Source organism: Saprolegnia diclina, assembly GCF_000281045.1.
Source record: "Saprolegnia diclina VS20 unplaced genomic scaffold supercont1.33, whole genome shotgun sequence".
Classification (NCBI taxonomy): Eukaryota; Oomycota; class Saprolegniomycetes; order Saprolegniales; family Saprolegniaceae; genus Saprolegnia; species Saprolegnia diclina.
The window spans coordinates 515,795-534,672 of NW_008246100.1; the positions used below are offsets into that span (position 1 = coordinate 515,795).

The following is an 18,878-nucleotide window of genomic DNA, read 5'->3' on the forward strand; positions in this document are numbered from 1 at the left end:
GCTTAGGCGATCGACCTCGATGGCGTCCTTCGTCTCTGAGACGCGGCGCCTAGCCGCGCGAGGACTGAGCGTCGCCAACGGCGCCAACTGCCGGTGCGCCGTTGGAACGGCCAGCTTGGATCTTCTTCGCCGACCTACACCTGCCAGGCGAGATGGCTATGGCCGTTCAGAAAGATACCGTCTTGCTCACTTGGCGATGAGCGGGCCGCACCGACTGTCGCTGGCCGACGCGCTCGAGGAGCCCGCGCCCCGCCTCTTTGCAGTCGCCGTTAACGTGCTCAGCGGGACCCCGACGCGGTACGTTTTCCTCGTCGCGTTTCACGGCCACGCACCGTGGCGGCTCGTCGCGCGCTACTCGGCGGTCCGCGCCTTCCGGAACCGCCTGCGCAGCCTCACGCACAAGGCGCCGTGCCCGAGCCCGCAAGACCCGCTATTGTCGCTGCTCGAATTTGAGTTTCCGTCCCGGCGCCCGTTTGCGCTGGCGTCGCCGCAGGTGCTGCGTGAGCGCCGCGACCTTCTCGAGACATTTGCGACCAAGCTACTGAACCTCCACGCGCGCTGCCTCCAGAACGGCCGCGGGTCGTGCCCGATTGCAGACGAGATCCGCACCTTCTTCGGGATGGACCACGCCACGGACGGGCAGCTACAAGCGCACCGGTACCGCCAAAACAGCCGCTTGTCACCACGGGGCCACTCGCCTCGGCACGCGTCGCCCATGTTCCACTGCGTGTCGCCGAGTCCCAAGGTCATTGTGCTTGGGCACGAAGTGACCTAATATGCAAAAGACGCTGTGTTGCGAATGTATAGCATGCAGGCAGAGTGTGTATTGTAGTCTTCTTGTGCGAGCAAGCCAACTAGGACATGCGCAGCTGGTAGTCGCCGTTCTGCGTGATGTAGCGCACCCACGGCAGCGCCTGGTAGCCCGACTTTTCAATGATCTTGAGGTACCGGACCTGGATGCCCGAGACCGTAAAGTACGGGATCTCAAACTTGACCTGGATCGGCGCCTTCCACTCGTCGCTCGTCGCCTGGCAATGTGGGACATGAGAAAATAAGACTTAGTTCGGGCGTACCGTGTTGGAGTTGGTGATCGAGGGCAAGCCAAAATGCGCCCGCATGGCATACTCGCGCGACCCGTTGAACTGCTTGATGGTCCAGACGATCGCGTCACGGTCGGGCACGTACGTGACGCTGCCGATCGAGCACTTGAACGACGGACTGTCGACATCCGGCGGGACCGGGATCACAATCTCAACGTTGTTGGCGATACTCCGGCTCTTGAATTGGCTCTTGGTCTTGATCATGTACTCGATGCGGCTGCGCGAGTGGGGCTCAACGACCGCCTCGACCCAGATGAGCGGCTTGACGTGCGTGTTGAGGCGGTACGTCATCAAGTCAAACTCGCCGTCCGGCGGAATGAACGAGATCGTGCGGTCGGTCTCAAAGCGCGCGAGGCGGACGCACTGGTGGAACTTGATGTCCTCCATCTCGACGGCCTTGCCTTTCGACGACGTTGTTGAGCGCCCCGTCGCTTCAAAGAGCATCTTGTCGTTGAGCCCGAGCTTGAGCTCGGGCATGCCACTCAGAAACGACTTCATCTTGACCGCGCCGAGGATCTCCGAGTGCAGCACCGTGCCGTTCGATGCCACGAGGAGGTTGAGCTTCTCAACGACGTCGAGAAAGATTTCGTTCTTGCGGTGCTTGATGCCCTCGGAGCGCCACGAGACGGCGTTCGTGAGCGCGGTCGGTGGGCGCGGCGCCGCTTCCATGCGATGGCCTTCCTGCGTAATGTACTCGCGCAGAATGCGCGCCTCGGTCGTCTGCGGGTACCCGTGGTCGATCGTCTCGTCGAGGAGCTCAAAGATAATGACAAAGTTGTCGCGAATGCTCTCCTCTTCGAGCTCGCCAAAGTAGTCCTGGAACACTTGGCAGATGCGGTTGAGGTACATGAGCATGAGCGCGACGTTCGAGTTGACCTTGGTGACCGTCATGAGGTACAGGTTGTTGAACTAATCCATGCGCCATGACGAGCCATCGAGGCGGCTAGCAAATGTACCTTGATGTAGACAAACGTGACGCCCGACTCGTCGTGCGTAAAGACCGGCCGCTGCTCGGCGTCGTCCTTCTCGGTGACGTACTGCGTGAACTTCTCCGCGATGGACATCGGGATGTCTCCGCGGTAGTTGCGGCTGATGATGATCTTGCCCTTGAGGTCCGTCACGAAGACCGCGCTGAGCACCATGATGGTCGTCCGTCCACCGCCGATACGAATCCCAACAACGCACCCACTTCGTCAGCCTGCCACCTCTAGCAATTAATTTCCAATATAAACTTATAGAGGTTTGCACGCCGCACACGTGGCGCGCGTCATGCACGTCACTTGCCCGAGTATGTCAAAGTGGCTCGTACTATGAGTACTTAGAGGACGTGGCGGCGGTGGCCCACGCGGCTCGTTTGCGGTAGACCTTTTCCTGTCCACGGATGAGTGGCTACCGAGGTGGTGAGGAGCACCTTGATGTCGGTGACGGTGCGCGATACGAAGAAGCCCTGCGCTTGGCCTTCGCTGAAAATGGCGCCGAATCGGTTGCCGTACTTGGCATACGTGGTGCGCAGAAAGGCAAGTTCCGCCGGCGTAAACATCGCGCTGCGGACCGCCTTCTGGGCAAAGCCGCGCTCGACGAGCCTTGCATACTGGTTCTGTCCATCGACGCCATGACATGAGGCTTTTGGTTGACAGCACGCGCACCTTGGCGCCGTACGGGGTCCGTGACGGCAGCAGCGTCTTCTCGGCGATGCCTCGTGAGACGACAGCGCCCCACGCCGAGCCGAGCTCGATCACGAGCGCAACGAGATGGTGACACTCGGCCGCACTCCATTTGTTGTTTCTACCATACCGTCTGTGAGCAGCATACATCTAGTATGCTGGAAGAGGGAGGACCTCGCTTCTTGTACATGCGTGATGACAACGTCGTCATCTTCATCCTCTTCGTCATCGTCTTCGTCCATCGTCGCTGCATCATGGTTGTCTTCGTTTGGCTCCATGACTTGGATGCTGTCGTCCGGAGCAGTTGATGGTAGTGAACTAGCGAGAAGCTCCAGCTTGGGCACAATGGTGTCCAACGGCTTGGGTGTCTTCTTGCTCTCGTCGTCAGTCTTGACGCGTGCCGGCGTCGGCATGAGCTGGCCATCCGGGTCCGCGTACCCAGATCGGACACTGCCGCTGCGCACGTCGTCGACGAGCTGGAGGCAGACGCTGTCGCTGTGCTTGGTGCTGTGGCAGTAGGTGCAGAAGCGTCGCTTGCTCTCGACGAGGTCGTCCGACAGCAGCGGGATCGGCACACCGCGTGGACGCGTATACCCCTCGCGCACGATCTTGTCGCGGTACGCTATCGCGAGGTGGAAGCAGGAAGCGTCCGAGTGCTTCTTGGAGTGGCAGTACGCACAGTACAGCTTCAACTTGCTCTTCTTCTTCCGCTCCTTGGCGCGTCGGTGGGTCGGTGACGACGCTGCATCATGCGACATGGGCTCATCCTCCGTGTTGTGGAGTGTGACGGCGGTGGTCGCATCTTGGCCATCGGCGTCGTCGGTCGAGTACGAGGCGCCGCCGCCGTCCAGAAGCATTTCCTGGTCTTCTTCGAGGTGCGTCTCGGTACGGCGCGCCCACTGTGTTTGTAAATCCTCCTGGAAAGCCTCGTAGCTCCACTGCGCTTCGTTGCGGTAGGAATCGTCCAGCATCCCGGGGGGCATCGCATGCGCCAACAGCATGCATCGAAGCTTCTCGCCGACGCTGTGGCTGTACACAATGGCGTTTGTATCGCCTTGGGCAGCTGCGACGCCCATGGCGACGATGCTGTCGACGTACGTATTCGCGGGACCGTCCAAGCGGCGGGCGAAGGTGGCCCAGTCCTCGTCGCTGTGGATCGTGATGCTCATGGCGTCGAGGAGCGCCGGAATATGCGGCAAAGGTGTGCTAGGCGTCGCGAGTAGGCGCTTCCACTTGGCGTACGGACCGCACTCGGCCGCGAGCGTCGCGTGCCAGCACGGGTCGACGGCGGAGAGCAGGTAGCGCTCAGCAGCCCGCCGGTCGCGCGCACCGATCGCGAGTGCCTCCTTGGCCAATGCCGCTGCGACGCGGTCCTGGACGCGGGTTTGTCGCGCTTGAGTTGCGCGCCTGTGCTCGGACGGCGAGAGACCATTGTATGGCACCTCGGGCTCCATGGCCTCGGCCTTGCTCACAATGAGGTGACGCTTGGCTGTCGACACACGCAGCGCTGCGCTTGCCGCGTCGGCGTACTCGTCGACGGTGAAGTACTTGTCGAGGCCAACCGCTGCTGCTTCGTCCAGGAACTGCGTCGTCCAGGCGGCGATACCGGTCGCGTCCTGCAGCCGCGGCCCCGCGTACCGGTGTGCCATCATGCGGGATATCTTGTCTTGCTTGCAACCAATAGGACAAGCGCCATCTGCTTGAACGCGTTTTATGTTCAGGTTTTTCAATTATTTAACGTTTAAATGGTTTTACGCGGTGCATGACGAGTTTTACGTACGTTTTACTCCGCCGTGTAGCATCGAGTGGAGGCTCTGGGAACGCTCAAGCTTGCGTGTTGCATAAAGGTATAGCGATGCGTCAAGATGCGTCTTCTTAGCTAGTAGCTCCGTGGCGTGGCATGCGGTAATATTTCTTCTACCAAAATACAGGTCAGGGCCCTCATCCTCATAATGCCACGTCATATGTACCTGGAGCGACTTGGTGGTTCGGCACGGCAAAAGCACCTTTCTCGCGTGGCCTTCGACCAAGATGGCCGCCCAGTTGCGGCCGTGCACGGCCATGAGCTTGGTGAGCGCCTTGGTTTCTTTGGGCGACCACGCGTTGCGTCTACATAGTGTAGTTGGTCGCAGGCGCAGGGATCCAAGTCTGTCTTACGGAGCCAGGTTGACCACGTCGACAGCCGTCTTGGCCTTGTACGGCAGGGGCTTGGCGGAGACGTGCAGGAAGCTGTGCTGTGGCGACGCTTTCTTGGGAATCGGACGCGCGTTCCCGGCGGTCGGAGACGTTCGCAGCGTACGGTATCGCTGCAAGCGCAGTGGGCTTCCTAGGGGCTGCAGCGGACGACGCACCAGGCTAGCGCCTGGCGGTGCAGGTCGCATGCGCTCGAGGGCGCTTGTGGGGAAAGGCGAAATGTGCGGTGTAGTGGGGATGGACGACGTGCTGTCGGCATCTGCGGAAAGCGCCACCTTGAGTCGACCGACGATAGCGCGAAGCCAATCGTTGGACTCTTCTGCCCCGCGCATCGCCAAGAGGTCCTGCAGAGATTGGTCCATGGGTGCTTCAAGGGGTGCAACACCGTCGGTGGTGCGTTCTTGGAGCTCCGAAATGTCGTGGACCTGCTGCGCCAAGCTGGGCATGAGGCTCTTCACATGCAAGAAGAGCCATGCGTCGAATACGGTCGGCGCGGCTTGCATGGTGTCGACGAGGGCGGTGTCGAGCGCAGCGATCAAATACTGCCGCGCGCGGCGCTCGGCATCGGCGCGGTGGCGGGCGACTTGGTTCTGGATCGCTTCCTCAAGGCGCGCATGCACGCGCAGCATCCGATCGTGCGTCGCCATCTCGCGCTTGGTCCCTGAGAGCATCGGAGGCACGATGGGCTCGGCGAGCTCGGCCTCGTCGCGGAGGCGCTGGACGAGCGCCGGCGACACGAGCAACAGGTCCTCGAACTGTGGCTTGAGGAAGTACTGCGAGAGCTGCTCGGACGCCATCGCGGCCATGAAGCCCGCCTTCCACTGCGGAAAGGCCGACCAGCTCCCGAGCCGCGGGCCCGTGTACGGCTGGCGTTCCATTTTGCGATCTTGCATCGCATCCGGACGAACCAGGCTGGCACCGTATCCGGATGCCAACGCCTCCGGCGCCACGTCATCGCGCCTCGCCCGCCAGTCCAGCACGCATGCGCAAGGTACTACAAATCACGCTGAGAAGACAATGCATTAAATGGTCACATGGGGCACGTCGTAGCTATAGGTACCGACGTCGCCAGCGTCAGCTATCGATCCGCGTCCTTGCCGTTCGAGCCAGCGCATTCGGGTCTACGCAGAGAGAGACATGAGCCCCTGTGCCCAGGAGCATGCATGGACCGTACCCGAACACTGTCTGTCGTGCGGCTTGGCAAGAGCGTCTTGTCGTGGTGCCCTGCAGTTAGCACACGGTCCCAGTCCTGTCCATGCGTCTGGACCAAGCGTTCAAGCGCCGCCGTCTCGTCGGTCGACCAAATCCTATGCAGGCGAGGTCAGTTCGAACTACTACAAGGCCAGCATTACTCGTTGCAAGCTACGCCATCGCCGTCGCTACTGTTGGCGCGTAGGCGTTTCTTGGTCGTCGTTAGCGGCAGCGTAGATGGGGCTGGCTCGGTACGCTGCCGTTCGTTGTTGGGTTTGGTTGGCGCCACGTAACCCCGGCGCAAGCACTTTGTCTTCTTGTGCTTGGCGCGCATAGGGCACTTGTTGTCGTAGTGGCGTGTGGACTGGCAGTACGTGCAGAAGCGGCGATCTTCCTCAACGAGGTTATCGCTGCCAAGCTCTGGAAACGTCATGCCGTATGGGAGGTCGTAGTCGCTCCGAACGATCGTGTCGCGCACCGCCTGCGCCAAGCGCTTGCACGCTGCGTCGACGTGTTGGGTTCCATGGCAGTAGGTGCAGGTGGTGCGACTACGAGATTCGTCATCTTCTCGTCGTTTCGAAATCGCGTCCTTCGTGGCCGCAGCAACCGAGGACAAAAGCACCTCTGGCGAACCCCGGTCGGCGGCTTCTATCGATAAATGTACTTAGGCTTCAAAGGGGCTCCAAGCACACGTACCCTGCAAAGGCGGGGTCGACGTGCGGGATAGCTGCATCGGCGGCAATGACGTCGTCGCGTCGGCATTTTCGGGTTGTAGGGCTAGGTAAACGGAGCGACGCTCGACTGGGTGCAGAGGCGACGCCAGAGAGTCTTCTTGCATCGTCGCCTCATACGCGGCAGCCAGCATCGTCGCCGCCGGTGACACCAACATGACGTCCTCTTCCGCGTTCGTGTCGGGAAGAGTCGCAGCGTGCGTGAGGAGGCAACACTGCAAGTGCGCAAAGTCACCGCTGGGCACATCGGCGAGCCACAGTGCAAGGTCGCTGCGCAAGTGACACTGCAACGCGCGCACCAAGAACGACATCTTGAGGCTATCGACGACGCTGTGGTACAGCGCTGCATGCGTGCTCGACATTGGTGGAAGCGCAAAAGTTGCGTAGCGCGCGACAGCCGCCTCGAGCCGCTGGAGGAAGAGCGCGGCCTTGCACCTCGGCGAGTACGTCATTGCTGCCAAGTGCTCGAGCAACGCTGCCTTGGTGCCGTCGGGGCTGATGCAGTAGCTTCCGAAGAGGGCTTGCCACATCTCGAACGGCGACGAGGCGTCTTCAAAGTGGCCGTGGAGCGCTCCATCGACAGCCGATCGGAGATACGCGGCAGCCTCCTCGCCCACCTCGTAGGTCTTGGCGGCATATTTCGCATGCAAGAGACCGCGCATGTGGCGAAGACGTCGACGAACACGCATGTCGTGGTCGGCGATCGTAGCCTCGGACGGTGCCTGTGGCTCGGCGTCACGCGCGCTGGCGTGCACCTCGCGCAGCTCGGCGGGTGTGACGAGCTTCGGGTTGGCTTGCGCGTCGACCAGCGTGTAAAACTCGACGTAGCAGTGCAAGGCGGCGCGCGCGAGGAACGCAGGCTTCCATTGCGGGAAGTCTGCCATGTCCGTCAGCACCGGCCCTTCGTACCAATCGCGCTCGGGGGTTCGGTCGTGTGCATGTGGCGAGGCAGCAGCGTCGGTATCTTGAGCATGTTTGGCATCCTCACGCACGACGCCGTCTTCCTCTTTGATCACACCTGGCGACCCGTGGCTGGGTGCATCCATTGCCAGTCCATTGTCGCGGTTAGGGCAGTCGTCGTCTCGGTGGCGTGTCGACTGGCAGGTTGTGCAAAAGCGCCGCGTCGTTATTTGGAGGCGAGAAGCGTCGCTCATCGATGGGTACGTGGAACCACTTGGGAGCACGTACCCAGCCCGCACGGTGCGCTTCTGCCGCGCCTGCGCAAGGTTGTAGCAAAAGGCGTCGACATGTTCCTTGGAGTGACAGTAAAAGCAATATGCGCCGTCGAGGTGCGCCATCATTCGCTGCTTGAGAAGCTCGTACGACAGAGGCTTTGTCTGCTCAAACGAGCCCGTGACGTCGACGGGCCAGGCGCGTGCAAACATCAAGACCTTGGTCAAGTCCATCACATTCGCCTCAAACCTCGGGTCGGCGCTGCAGCGGGCTTTCCCAAACGAGTGGCAAAGGAGAGACTGCGCGTACTGCTCCGTCGACGCCTCCAGACGCGCAAAAAAGGTCCGCGGCGCTTCGCCATCCTGGACGCGCAGGGCAAACATGCCGCAGAGACCGACTGCAAGACTCTCGGGACTGCTGACAAGGGTGCAAAGGCGCCCCCACATCTCGTATGGCCCGCCGGCGCCGTGCAGCAACTCGCTGGAGATGGCGCTGTCAACAGCAGCGAAGAGCAGCTGCACTGCAGCGAGCATCTCGTTAGCGTAGAGCACAGTGCAAGCGCGGTCCACCGACTTCTGGACGTACTCGTCCCGAAGACTCGCGCGGCGCTTCTCGGCTTCACGGCGCTCGGCACGACGGAGGTCGAGCGACACCTCGAGGAGTCTCGAGTCGGCCGTCACCGTGAAGGCGTCCATCGTAGCAGCCGAAATGCGATCGGCGAGGGTCGGGTCGCGGTAGTCGGGCGTCGTAAAGTACGCGTCCAGCCCGCGCATGGTGGCGGCGGCCAAGAACGCCGGCTTCCACGTCGGGAGCTCGTGACAGGCGGTGAGCACGGGACCGCGGTACACTGCCATCGTCAAAGAAGATATTGCCAACAACAACGCTCGCATCCAAGATCGTTCGGCCAACTCAGGTGTTTAAACAGGTACAACGGGGTCACAATAGAAAAAACGTTTCGATTTCAGAGGGTAAATGACTACGTTTTTCAAGCTGCACGAGCTGTCGCTACCCCAAACCCCACCGCAAAGAGGTCATGTTTGACGCGGATTGTCGATAGCAGTGGCGACAGACTAGAGCACACCTTGCGCCATTGTTCTGTTGACGCGTGCATTGTGCGGTCAGAAAATAAGGGAAGCTCGGCGAGCAGTCCAAGTCGGCGGCTACGTGTATGTCTGTTCACTCAAATAGAGACCTTATGCTAGGATGCTCGAATGTCTGTACGGGTGGTGAACCAAGCCTGTCTTATTGTCATCACCCATAGTCTTGACCCACGACACAGCAACACAGTAATGAAAGGCAAGTATATCAAAAGGCTCGAACCAAAAGGCGACTAGATGATTGCTTGGGGTGTCATCCCCGCGCGCATTCGCTGCAGCTTTCTCTACGAGATCGAGTATCAGCAAGTGCTAGGACTCGTACAAGAACAGTACATATATGCCTTCGAGTCCGCGGCCAGCCAAAAGGCCTCTGGCTTGTGCCTTGGCCGCGATGCGGGGCGCGTCGTTGCCGTACTTGGCGAGGGCCTTTTCGAGAAAAGCCATCTCGGCGGCCGTGTAAGCGCCCGACACCATTTGCGGGTTCAACGATTTCTCGAGGTGACACAGTTTGGTGTACTTGCTCTACAAAAAGGATCGTAGAGCGCTGTCAGCAGCGTATTCGGAGCGTTGTACCCGAAGGCTGCCCTCGGTGCGGCTCGGGTGCAGCATCTTGTTTGAAATGCCCTTCTGAAGTACCGTCGTCCACTGCCGCCCGTGCCTTGCTACGAGCTCCACGAGACGCTGACATTCGCCGTCTGTCCACCTAGGAAGCGACATGAGCGTGTCGATCCATTGCTCTCGAGCGAGGTACCAAGCGTGGCCTTGCTCCTCGTCGTCCTTGCTGTTGCTGCTGCCATCTCCCTCCTCGTTTTCGCTCATCTCGGATGCGGTCGAGATGTACTGTGTCTCGTCGCACGTCGCGGCCACTGGCAGCGACGAGGCCTGGTGCCGGTTGGCCGCATTGCTGTCGAGATCGTCGAGGGCACGCTTTCTTTTGCGCTGCTGCCCGGCCCCTTCGGAGCGTTGGAGGGACGGAGGAAGGCGCCAGTGTGTGTAAACCCACTGCTTTAGACTCCCATAGTCCCACGACGGATTGCCAAGCCGCCAGTCGCGCAAGGTGTCGTGGAAGCGGGGACCGACGGCCTGCGCGAGCAAGGTCGCTCGGAGCCGATCGACGACTGCATCGCCTTCTGCCGACGCCGCCAGTGGTCGAAAGAGCGCCTTGGTGTAGCGGTCAATAGCGTCCTCCAAGCGGCTGCAAAAGGCACCCGCGGACTCGTATCGATCGTCCTGCACGGACGATACGCGGTCGAAGAGCTCGATGAGATCACTGTCCCGAGTCGCGTCCTCGCTTCTCTGACGCAGTGCCTTCCACATGTCGTATGGACTGTGCAGCGTACGTACGCAGTCGCGGAGGCCCGGACTCAGCGCCGAGCGTAAATGCTGCGCGGCGCGCCGAGCCGCGCGCGTCTTGATCGCCGCGCACTCGGCTATGACCGCAACCGTGATGCGGTCGTTGACAAGACGCTTTCGCCGATGGAGTGCGTTCTCGTACGCGGCCACGGTCTCTTCGGGGTGCAAGTACGGCTCGGCAAACTCGGCATTGGTCGTAATGAGGTGCATCTTGGCTGGCGAGATGTAGTCGGCGAGGTCCGGGTCTTCATACTCCTTGGTCGTGTAGTACTCGCGGAGGTTGAGCTCCTCGGCTGCGTCGAGGAAGCCGACGTACCACGTCTCAAAGTCGCCGATGGCCGCAAGCAGCATTGGTGGCGGCGTCGTTGGCACACCCAAGCTCATCCCTTGGATTTCGTTGGCCTCTACCGCGATGCCATTGGTCGACAGTGACGAATCAGCGTGCAGTGCTTCAAAACATGTTTAAACAGGTTTAGCCCATCGCGCCAACGTGCACGAGCATGATGGCGAATTGCTGTTTCATTTGGCAGAAGTGCGCGATTCGAATTCGTTTACCCTATCGTTTAACGTCGTTTGACATGGGCGTCGGACGAGTCGGCAATGGAGATCGCCCGCTCGCGTCCCTCGGTCTTGATCCGAGCTGGCTCTTCGACCTGTCGGCGGCGCTTGCGAGGTGGCACCTGATCGGTGGCGTGAGCGCTGGCCTTGGTGGGCTGCACGCACGTTGCTTCCGAATGTCTCGTCGACTGGCAAAAGCTGCAGCTCGGCTCCTTCTTGACGGGCAGCCCGTCGTGCACTAGCTCCTGCGGCGGACTGGCAGCGCGTGCTGCGTGATGCGCCGCTTCCATTTGACTCACGACGTGCTGCTTGATGCGAGTGTAGTCCCAGTGCGCAAAGCCTGCTTGCCACTGCTCAAACTGGTCTCGCAAATGCGGGGGCAGCGCATTGGCCAGCAGCGCGACGCGGAAGCGGTCGCCCACCACGTCGGCGTAAGACTGCGTCGCATCGCTGGCACTGCCGGCCGCGGTTAGATACGGCACAATGTACTCGTTGGCGGCGATTTCAAAGCGCTCAAAGAACTCCATAGCGTCCTCGCCGCGCATGTGCTTGATCTGCATGGCGCACTGGAGCTGGCGAAAGAGTCCCGCGCCAGTCGCGTGGATCGGTGCACCGCGAAACGTGGTGTCGAGCCACGACCAGATCGCGCTTGGGCTTGAGAGAGCGCTGGCTTTCGAGCGCAGCGGTGGCGCCAACGCAGAGAGAAGGTACAGACGCGCGGTGCGCAAAGCGCGACTCTTCAAGTGCGCTGCTTCTTTTGTCAACGCCAGCGCGACGCGCTCCTGCACGCGGGCCTGGCGACGTTGCATGTGTTTTTCCCACTTGCGAGCGCTCAACCCACTCGGCACCTCGGGCTCGGCGCACTCGGCGCGGCTCGTCAAGAGATGGGTCTTGGCCGGGGAGATAAGGTCGGTCAGGACCGCGTCTTCATAGTTGGGGTTCGTGTAGTACTTGGCGAGGCGCAGGTCGCCCGCAGCACTCAAGAACGCTACTCGCCATGCAGCGAATCCGCCGATTGAAGCCAAATGTGGGCCCTGGTACACGGCCGACACACTCGCAAAGCTCATCGGTCCAGCCACACGCGGAATCGTCGGCAGTTCTTCTGCCATCCGGTTGCTCAACCGTTACCCGCGCAAACGAGGCAACCGAGACCCGTGGTTTGCTGTGCGCCTGGTTGGGCAGACCGATGCGTGGAGCGCCCGTAGCAACGTGCTGTCCTTTCTTCCCTGTAGCTTGGCAGTCCCTGGCTCGAGCTCACAGGGCTAGGTGTCGTGTAGCGTGCTGGTGACGGCAACGGCGTCGACTCAAGCACCCACAAGAACTGGTGTGACTACAGGGAAATGAATGAAAGTTGCACCTGGTTATTCGACAAGCGCTCTGCAGACTGACCTCCATGCTCCATTTGCTTGGGTTGTGCAGCAGTTGCACGGAGCGAGCTGCTCCTCACAAATTTGTAGCCAAAGCAGCGGGTGGTCAATACACTGTATGGGATTGTGGTAGTTGAAGTGCAGACCAAGCGACTACAGGGTCTTGGGTGCGTAGGTCGATTGCGCTTTGCGGTGAAGTGCTCAACATTCCGCTATTCGCAGTCTGCTGGTGATCAATCGTTGAGGCTCGCGCTGGAGGCCACCAACAACGATCAAAGCCGCTCGCAAATCAGATTCTGTACGGTACACTGGCCGCAGCATGGGTGCCGGTAGCCATCGTGATACCTTGATTCAGCATCGCGATGTGGCTCTGTGGGGCTCGGGCAGCCACCCAGAGAAGAAATCTTCGCTACAAAGCATGCTACTGCTACTACTGCTACTACACTTCCGGTACCGTACTAGTACATCGGTGTCTTTCTTCCATACAGTGTCTTTTACACTGTACATACACAGTATTACCGCAAAGTTCAACTTGGCTGGATTGTTTCTCGGCGCGTAATGCTACATCACGGCGTCGTTGCCATACTGGGTTCGCCCGTCAATGGCGGCTCTCGGACGACGTAGACGTTGAGGCGCAAGGGAAGCGCGGATGCTGTCGACGCTATTGGGTACAGCGCTCGACCTGGCACATACGGCTCGTCTGGCGTAAGCACCCACGAATTTTGCAGCTCCTCCTGGACCCTTGTCTCGGGCGCCGCGCTCTCTTCGTAGGTATCGACATACAAGCGAAACGACTTGGTGAACGGCGTGCCCGCCGGTGCGACCGCCACCGCTGGCGCCGACGCGATGTGCACAAGTGCCTTCCGAAAGGCCTCTTCAATTGCCACAAGCGGCATCTCACCCTTGGCGCTGGCGTGGACGCCGACCTCAAAGACGCACGTGTCGAGGACCTCGCCCGACGCTGCAAGAATCGCGACGTGCAGCTTGTCCAGTCGCCCGTCGACGATCCACGCGCGACAGCTCTCAAGCATCGTGTGAATGTACTCGCCAAGCGCGGGATGACGACACACATGCACGGGCACGCTGTATTTTTGACAACGCTCAAAGAGCTCTAAAGGAAATTGAAGAGATGTGCGAAGAAGACCGCCGTACCTGGCGGGTAGACTTGCCAGCCATAGCTACAGCAAGGGGCGTGAGCGGTGGCAGCAAGCAGGAGAAGCATACATGAATTCGTGGACCCCGACCTCGAGGAACTCGACAACGAGGTCGGCCAGCACCGTCGTCATCGTCTTTGTAAACGACCGTCGGATTGGTGGGTTTTTGGCCAATCATACGCGATTGCAATGCAAGACTGGCCGTTCGCCCGGCGGAAAGGTCGGTCGATCGGAGTTGTGCTGTGCTGCCACTATCATTCTCTGCAGTGCAATCTTCCACTGCCCACTGCGGCCAAATGATCTGCCGCATTGGGTGAATGCGCGCCTTTTCTTTGCGTCCGCTTGAAGGAGCGGCATCGGATGCTACTAATAGCCCGCTGAAACAGTGTTGCTCGCTGCTGGCAATGCATACACTGTACGAGTGTGCGTCCAGTGGCCAGCACCCATGCCCACCACCCCGCGACTCATCCAATCGTTCATCCTCGGCCGTGTCCAGCTAGCTGCCTTGCCGCCGATGGTCTTCGATCGGACAACCACCACGTCCATCAAGGGAAATCGTGTCTATTGTTCAACAGTGTATGCTACCTCACAGCAAAAAGACATGTCTAAACTACAGTGCGCGCGGAAAATGGGCGCCGTGGACGAGCATCAGGTGTGCGCGGAACGTCCTGCGCAGTCGTACGACAAGAACGTCGTGGCTAGAGTTACATGGGTCGGGCAGCGGGTGCAAGTTAGCCCGTGCGGAGGCGCTTGAGCGCCGCGGCGGCGTCCGACGTCGATAAGGATCGCTTCCTTGTCTTCTGGGGCGACGACGGGCCGGCTAGCCGTTCGGCCTGCACACACACCACAACGTCGCAGGCGGCGCTTGTCGCGTCCACGGCCTGCACGAGGGTCATCTGCACGACTGCGTTCATCGTTTGGCCGCCAACGGGCTCATCGTGCACAGAGGCCGAGGCAGTGATGGTGTCGTTCAGGAGCAGCGTGGTCTGGAGGCGCGAGACCGCGTACTTGCCCGAGAGCTCCTTCTCGAACGCGTGGCGGCAGTGCGGGCACGTGTTGCGGCGCGAGAGCCACTCGCGGATGCAGGTGTGATGAAAGGCGTGCTGGCACGGCAGCGCAATGCGGTCATCGTCCATCGGTGACATGCAAATGACGCACGCATCGTCGGACGCGGCGACCTGCCAGGACGGGAGCTGCGCGAGGATCGTCGTGCTCGTGGGCGTGTACGCCTTGAGGTGCGGGCCAATGTACGTGACCATAAAGTTGGCCCACGTCGTCGACTCGAAGACCTGGATGACGTTGGCGACGTTGGCGCCGGGCAGCGCCTTGTACTGCACGTTGACGTTGATGTGAACGCCCTTTGTCATGCTCGGCGCGAATTGGGAAATGACCATTACGCAGACAAGGGTCTGGTCAAGAAGTATGTAATCCTGGTCTCCATTAGTTGAGGTACCCATCCGATAATCTTCTATGCCACACGTTTGCGAGCACTGTCGCCGCGCGTTCCGCGGCCTCTTCGCGCGGCGCCGAATCTCAACGCAGTGATATTTTGCTGTATCCGGATCCGGATAGGAAAGTCGGATCATCTTTATACTCGTGTTTGTATGCGACGTACACTGTACGAAGCAGTGTATTTTTCGGATTGCAGCGCGCGCTTTTTCTCGGTGCTAGTGCAGGGTCTGAGTGTAGGTAGGCTGCTGCACAGCGTTCCACCCTGTTCCAGTCGTGAAGAGAGAAGCTTGCCTATCATCGGCTTCAAGGAATCAATGACGCGTTGGAGCCGAGCCACCGGAACAGCACTATTGATTGTCAACACGAAAGGAGTCTGTCCCATGAGCAGCCGACCAATCCAGTGCTTTTACCGGGCACCCTGCACGACCAGAGCGCAGTAGCGGGCCGTAATGCTATCGACTGTCGGCATTACGAGTTGCTGTACACGCTGCCTTGCACGAAAGCGTTGGCAACGCCCGGCCTCCTTGCACTTACGAGCGGTGACCACTGTTGGTTGCGCACTGGTTCGAAAGTACGCCATTGCAATGGCACTTCTGAGCTGCCGGATGTTCCACGCGAAGTGTCATTGACGCGCTGCGATTGGTGAGCTACGGTCGTCGGGCTTGGTTTTGTGTGGACAGAAGCATCAGAACCAAACACATCTGGTGCGTGCGTGTCTGGTCTGGCGCCAGACGAGATACTCACACGGCCGTCTCCCCTGCACCACGATAACACCACATAAAAGAAAGGCTCACGATCCAAATGGCACAGCACGGAGGACATCTGTACCTGTAATGCGCCAGCTCATCTCCGCACAAACGCTGGTTGGTGGACCCAACACGTCAGGCCCGCTGGCATCAATTCGTCCGTCCAGACGACCGATGTGCAAGGCGCACTTGACACAGGAGAAAAACGTCTACAGGGATGTGCGTCTGCCGTTGTGGCAACCACTTTAGGGCCCAAACGTCGCTCTTCAGCCCTTGCGCTGGCTGGTGCCAAATGGGATCGTAACCTCAACTGCATTTTCTTACGTCCTACTCATCGGTAGGACTCGAGGTACTAGTGGTTCACGACCAAGACATCAAACCCTTGTGCATACTTATCTTGGTCGCGATTTTCAAGCCCTGGCTACGAGTAAGAAGTGAGATGCCAAAGCTAACTCTTAATGGGCAAGTACAAATGTTCAATACGTTAGCTGGGGCGCCATCACTCGAGGCATAAGGGACGACGTTGACGGGACTGCATCCATTGTCGTGTCGGTGGATATTGTTTGTGATGGTTGTCACACACGGCATGACAACGAGTGTGCAAAATCGCGCCACGTCAGCTCATAAATCAGCAAAGACTACGACTTGAAGCCTCGCTCGACGACGAGCTTGGGCTGCTTGCTCTGGTACATGTAACAAGGGGTATCAAACGTGCTTTGTTCGCTTTGCTGTGATTCACCACGGGACTGCACTTGACGACCCACTTGGACAACAACCACGGGACTGCTCTTGCTCATGCTGAGGCACTCAGATCTCAGCGACCTTTGTTATTTGAGTGAAATCGGTTTCAGCAGTATTTGTGCCAACCTGCTCACGGATTTGGGCGCAACGACTATGCGATGGTTGGTCGCTCGTTTCTCGTTGCTTTGAGCCTATTTGCCGCCAGCAACCAGATGGACGACTGATCAACACGACTCTCTTGGCCTCAGTATGGCCCGTCAGTCCTCACGCGACAACATATTTGGCCGAGTCCGAGGCCGCGACAATTTTCCGCGGCTTCCGTCCGCAACCGACGCGGCTTCTGCGACGAGCTGGCTAACCCTCTTTTGCTCGAATCGAGCAATAGCACTCGCAACGCCCAATCAGCGACGCGCGAACAAAACTGTGGCCAATCGAAGCGCTCGGCCGCGATCCTTCGCTTGGCGGCGTCCAACCTTCTTCTTTGGTGCATTGCGCAATTTGCTCTTTGACGAAACATGAAGTCGACATCGTTGATTGCGCTGCTCGCTGCCACTTTGGTGACCGCGCAGCAGCCCGGCCAGTGCAAGACGACGCCCGACTGCGCGCAGTATGGCTCGGGCTACACGTGCGTCGCCGTGCAGTCGGCCATCGCTGGCATCACGCTCGCGTCGCAGTGCGTCATTGGCACGACCTGCGGTGGCAACACGCCCGGGAAGTGCCCAACATTTAGCTCATGGTCGTCCAAGTTCCAAAAGATCCAGCCGGTCTGCGCCTTCACCAATGTCACCAACTGCGTCAACCCGATCAAGGACGGGTCCACGGCCAGCTCGGCGGCCGGCTCCACGAACGTCAACTGCTACCAGGCGACCTTCACGGCCAACAACGTCTCCCAGATCGTCAATGGCATTTACAAGTGCGTCGACTCGGGCATCTACGTCTCGCAGAACCTCGGCGCCATCACCAACTTGACGACGACGCAAATGGACACGTGCGCCGGAAACACGTCGACGAGCGGCGGCGCTTTGTGCAACGGCCACGGCACATGCGCGCCGACGGTCGCCTTCTCGAGCAAATACCAGTGCCTCTGCAACGAAGGCTTCTCGTCCTCGGACAACTGCAATGTCGCGACGTCCAACGTGTGCGACAGCTTTGGAAGCTGCGGTTCGGGCAACTCGTGCGATACGACTTCCAAGCAATGCAGCTGCTCGTCGGGCACGAAAGGTCCCCAGTGCTCGCAATGCGACTCGACGGCCGCGGCCTCGAACCAGTGCAGTGGCAACGGCGTCTGCAGCACGGAAGGCGTCTGCAAGTGCAACTCTGGGTACACGGGCTCCCTCTGCGCCAAGGTGGCCACGGACAAAGCGGGCAGCACGACGGGTGATACCAACAAGACCGGCGCGGCCACACAAACAACGCTGTCACTAATTGCGGCCCTTGTCGTCGTTTTGGCTGCCGCGCTCTAAATCGTATTCCAGCGATCCGAATACATGAATCTTTGCTACTTGATATGTCCAACCACCCCAAGAATCAGCGGCAAGCGGCCGTCCAGGGTATCACGCCACCGTCAGTGCGGTGGTGCAGGAAGAGGACGCGACCGTGCAAGCAAAAGTGCTGGAAGCTTCTCGCCAAGGATTCTACCTCTCGCTGAGAACCCTTCGCAGTCGTTCTTGGTTTCAGACGGCCACCGCGGTCCTCTCCACAAGTCGCCATCTCGGCTACTCGTGGCGCCATCTTGAGTCTCTAAAAGGACATACCGGTTGTCCGTATACGTTTGTCCGGATAGTCCTGTGACAACGGATGCACCATTTGATTGGCGAACAGCGCATTTATATTAATACCCACTCGTTTGTATGCGGATGCGACGTAGTGAAATAAAAAATACAGCGCAAAACAATACGTCCCTGGCAATAGAAAACCAAAGGTATTTTAAAAACAGTGCGAAATGCAGCGGCGCAAGTGGTTGGTGTGGAATGATGGCCTGCTTTCACTGGCCAGAAGTATTAGTCCAAAAAGCATTCCTAGTTTTTCCTCAAAAGCTCGAACATGGTACGTCGGCCGCGGAAGCGCTACGAGTAGGCGCTCATGAGCATGGTAGCCTTCGCACAAGTCGTTCCGTACCAAGACCATCCTCGCCAAGAAGATGAAGCAGAACCGCCCGATTCCCCAGTGGATTCGCCTCAAGACGGGCAACACGATCCGGTACAGTGGCAGGATGGCTGTGCACGCAGAATGGCTCATCCGTCTTGTAGCTACAACGCCAAGCGCCGCCACTGGCGCCGCACCAAGCTCGGCTTGTAAGCGCGCAGCGAATCTGCAAGGCAAGCGATGCGTTAACTTTGATGAATGGGGGATGATGGA

General features: G+C 59.5%; 11 protein-coding genes across 12 annotated transcripts; 3 read left to right on the top strand and 8 right to left on the bottom strand.

Annotated features, from left to right (window-relative positions):
• Positions 1-125: 125 nt before the first annotated feature.
• Positions 126-874, top strand: SDRG_10138 (hypothetical protein). Its single transcript, XM_008616113.1, has one exon. The coding sequence runs from the start codon at positions 197-199 to the stop codon at positions 773-775; it is 579 nt and encodes a 192-aa protein (XP_008614335.1). The 5' UTR covers positions 126-196; the 3' UTR covers positions 776-874.
• SDRG_10139 (AP-1 complex subunit mu-1) lies at positions 776-2,285 on the bottom strand. Its single transcript, XM_008616114.1, has 3 exons — positions 2,057-2,285; positions 1,074-2,009; positions 776-1,028 (listed from the first exon to the last, which is right to left on the bottom strand). Exons 1-3 carry the CDS (start codon positions 2,240-2,242, stop codon positions 855-857), a joined length of 1,296 nt encoding a protein of 431 aa, XP_008614336.1. The 5' UTR covers positions 2,243-2,285; the 3' UTR covers positions 776-854.
• A 7-nt stretch (positions 2,286-2,292) lies between these two features.
• On the bottom strand, positions 2,293-4,430 carry SDRG_10140. Of its 2 annotated transcripts, XM_008616115.1 has the most exons (4): positions 2,939-4,430; positions 2,747-2,885; positions 2,512-2,697; positions 2,294-2,471 (listed from the first exon to the last, which is right to left on the bottom strand). In XM_008616115.1, the coding sequence occupies exons 1-4, from the start codon at positions 4,414-4,416 to the stop codon at positions 2,409-2,411; spliced, it is 1,866 nt and encodes a 621-aa protein (XP_008614337.1). In that variant the 5' UTR covers positions 4,417-4,430; the 3' UTR covers positions 2,294-2,408. The 2 variants fall into 2 exon arrangements, with proteins under 2 accessions (XP_008614338.1, XP_008614337.1); XM_008616116.1 differs by having other exon boundaries at positions 2,293-2,471; positions 2,747-4,430.
• Positions 4,431-4,479: 49 nt separating this feature from the next.
• On the bottom strand, positions 4,480-5,835 carry SDRG_10141 (hypothetical protein; the record flags this gene model as incomplete). The annotated part of the gene is made up of 3 exons (XM_008616117.1): positions 4,480-4,681; positions 4,735-4,873; positions 4,922-5,835. The coding sequence occupies 3 exons, from the start codon at positions 5,833-5,835 to the stop codon at positions 4,640-4,642; spliced, it is 1,095 nt and encodes a 364-aa protein (XP_008614339.1). The 3' UTR covers positions 4,480-4,639.
• Positions 5,836-5,959: 124 nt separating this feature from the next.
• SDRG_10142 (hypothetical protein) lies at positions 5,960-8,951 on the bottom strand. The gene is made up of 4 exons (XM_008616118.1): positions 6,845-8,951; positions 6,310-6,796; positions 6,132-6,264; positions 5,960-6,078 (listed from the first exon to the last, which is right to left on the bottom strand). The coding sequence occupies exons 1-4, from the start codon at positions 8,940-8,942 to the stop codon at positions 5,980-5,982; spliced, it is 2,817 nt and encodes a 938-aa protein (XP_008614340.1). The 5' UTR covers positions 8,943-8,951; the 3' UTR covers positions 5,960-5,979.
• Positions 8,952-9,335: 384 nt separating this feature from the next.
• On the bottom strand, positions 9,336-10,914 carry SDRG_10143 (hypothetical protein). Its single transcript, XM_008616119.1, has 4 exons — positions 9,901-10,914; positions 9,723-9,852; positions 9,483-9,671; positions 9,336-9,433 (listed from the first exon to the last, which is right to left on the bottom strand). The coding sequence occupies exons 1-4, from the start codon at positions 10,884-10,886 to the stop codon at positions 9,383-9,385; spliced, it is 1,356 nt and encodes a 451-aa protein (XP_008614341.1). The 5' UTR covers positions 10,887-10,914; the 3' UTR covers positions 9,336-9,382.
• A 93-nt stretch (positions 10,915-11,007) lies between these two features.
• On the bottom strand, positions 11,008-12,182 carry SDRG_10144 (hypothetical protein). Its single transcript, XM_008616120.1, has one exon. The coding sequence runs from the start codon at positions 12,167-12,169 to the stop codon at positions 11,066-11,068; it is 1,104 nt and encodes a 367-aa protein (XP_008614342.1). The 5' UTR covers positions 12,170-12,182; the 3' UTR covers positions 11,008-11,065.
• A 702-nt stretch (positions 12,183-12,884) lies between these two features.
• Positions 12,885-13,831, bottom strand: SDRG_10145 (hypothetical protein). The gene is made up of 3 exons (XM_008616121.1): positions 13,652-13,831; positions 13,580-13,605; positions 12,885-13,538 (listed from the first exon to the last, which is right to left on the bottom strand). The coding sequence occupies exons 1-3, from the start codon at positions 13,711-13,713 to the stop codon at positions 12,994-12,996; spliced, it is 633 nt and encodes a 210-aa protein (XP_008614343.1). The 5' UTR covers positions 13,714-13,831; the 3' UTR covers positions 12,885-12,993.
• A 295-nt stretch (positions 13,832-14,126) lies between these two features.
• Positions 14,127-15,030, bottom strand: SDRG_10146 (hypothetical protein). Its single transcript, XM_008616122.1, has one exon. The coding sequence runs from the start codon at positions 14,973-14,975 to the stop codon at positions 14,313-14,315; it is 663 nt and encodes a 220-aa protein (XP_008614344.1). The 5' UTR covers positions 14,976-15,030; the 3' UTR covers positions 14,127-14,312.
• Positions 15,031-16,945: 1,915 nt separating this feature from the next.
• On the top strand, positions 16,946-18,028 carry SDRG_10147 (hypothetical protein). The gene has a single exon (XM_008616123.1). It carries the CDS (start codon positions 17,036-17,038, stop codon positions 17,981-17,983), a length of 948 nt encoding a protein of 315 aa, XP_008614345.1. The 5' UTR covers positions 16,946-17,035; the 3' UTR covers positions 17,984-18,028.
• A 465-nt stretch (positions 18,029-18,493) lies between these two features.
• SDRG_10148 (60S ribosomal protein L39) lies at positions 18,494-18,818 on the top strand (the record flags this gene model as incomplete). The annotated part of the gene is made up of 4 exons (XM_008616124.1): positions 18,494-18,517; positions 18,543-18,566; positions 18,616-18,719; positions 18,770-18,818. The coding sequence occupies 4 exons, from the start codon at positions 18,494-18,496 to the stop codon at positions 18,816-18,818; spliced, it is 201 nt and encodes a 66-aa protein (XP_008614346.1).
• Between the last annotated feature and the right edge of the window lie 60 nt (positions 18,819-18,878).

What these genes read in the sequence shown, in the direction of transcription:
- SDRG_10138 (XM_008616113.1), top strand. Translation starts at nt 197, where the DNA reads ATGAGCGGGCCGCACCGACTGTCGCTGGCCGACGCGCTCGAGGAGCCC.
- SDRG_10139 (XM_008616114.1), bottom strand. Translation starts at nt 2,242, where the DNA reads ATGGTGCTCAGCGCGGTCTTCGTGACGGACCTCAAGGGCAAGATCATC. An exon ending in TCACGTTTGTCTACATCAAG is followed by an intron (nt 2,010 to 2,056) that starts GTACATTTGCTA and finishes CGCATGGATTAG; the next exon opens with TTCAACAACCTGTACCTCAT. An exon ending in CGATCACCAACTCCAACACG is followed by an intron (nt 1,029 to 1,073) that starts GTACGCCCGAAC and finishes CCACATTGCCAG; the next exon opens with GCGACGAGCGACGAGTGGAA.
- SDRG_10140 (XM_008616115.1), bottom strand. Translation starts at nt 4,416, where the DNA reads ATGATGGCACACCGGTACGCGGGGCCGCGGCTGCAGGACGCGACCGGT. An exon ending in ACGCATGTACAAGAAGCGAG is followed by an intron (nt 2,886 to 2,938) that starts GTCCTCCCTCTT and finishes ACGGTATGGTAG; the next exon opens with AAACAACAAATGGAGTGCGG. An exon ending in GCACCGTCACCGACATCAAG is followed by an intron (nt 2,472 to 2,511) that starts GTGCTCCTCACC and finishes ATCCGTGGACAG; the next exon opens with GAAAAGGTCTACCGCAAACG.
- SDRG_10142 (XM_008616118.1), bottom strand. Translation starts at nt 8,942, where the DNA reads ATGCGAGCGTTGTTGTTGGCAATATCTTCTTTGACGATGGCAGTGTAC. An exon ending in GATGGCGTAGCTTGCAACGA is followed by an intron (nt 6,265 to 6,309) that starts GTAATGCTGGCC and finishes TCGCCTGCATAG; the next exon opens with GATTTGGTCGACCGACGAGA. An exon ending in GCACGACAGACAGTGTTCGG is followed by an intron (nt 6,079 to 6,131) that starts GTACGGTCCATG and finishes CTCTCTGCGTAG; the next exon opens with ACCCGAATGCGCTGGCTCGA.
- SDRG_10143 (XM_008616119.1), bottom strand. Translation starts at nt 10,886, where the DNA reads ATGAGCTTGGGTGTGCCAACGACGCCGCCACCAATGCTGCTTGCGGCC. An exon ending in GCACCGAGGGCAGCCTTCGG is followed by an intron (nt 9,672 to 9,722) that starts GTACAACGCTCC and finishes TCCTTTTTGTAG; the next exon opens with AGCAAGTACACCAAACTGTG. An exon ending in GCGGACTCGAAGGCATATAT is followed by an intron (nt 9,434 to 9,482) that starts GTACTGTTCTTG and finishes TCGATCTCGTAG; the next exon opens with AGAAAGCTGCAGCGAATGCG.
- SDRG_10144 (XM_008616120.1), bottom strand. Translation starts at nt 12,169, where the DNA reads ATGGCAGAAGAACTGCCGACGATTCCGCGTGTGGCTGGACCGATGAGC.
- SDRG_10145 (XM_008616121.1), bottom strand. Translation starts at nt 13,713, where the DNA reads ATGACGACGGTGCTGGCCGACCTCGTTGTCGAGTTCCTCGAGGTCGGG. An exon ending in GTCGGGGTCCACGAATTCAT is followed by an intron (nt 13,606 to 13,651) that starts GTATGCTTCTCC and finishes CCCTTGCTGTAG; the next exon opens with CTATGGCTGGCAAGTCTACC. An exon ending in CTGGCAAGTCTACCCGCCAG is followed by an intron (nt 13,539 to 13,579) that starts GTACGGCGGTCT and finishes AATTTCCTTTAG; the next exon opens with AGCTCTTTGAGCGTTGTCAA.
- SDRG_10146 (XM_008616122.1), bottom strand. Translation starts at nt 14,975, where the DNA reads ATGGTCATTTCCCAATTCGCGCCGAGCATGACAAAGGGCGTTCACATC.
- SDRG_10147 (XM_008616123.1), top strand. Translation starts at nt 17,036, where the DNA reads ATGAAGTCGACATCGTTGATTGCGCTGCTCGCTGCCACTTTGGTGACC.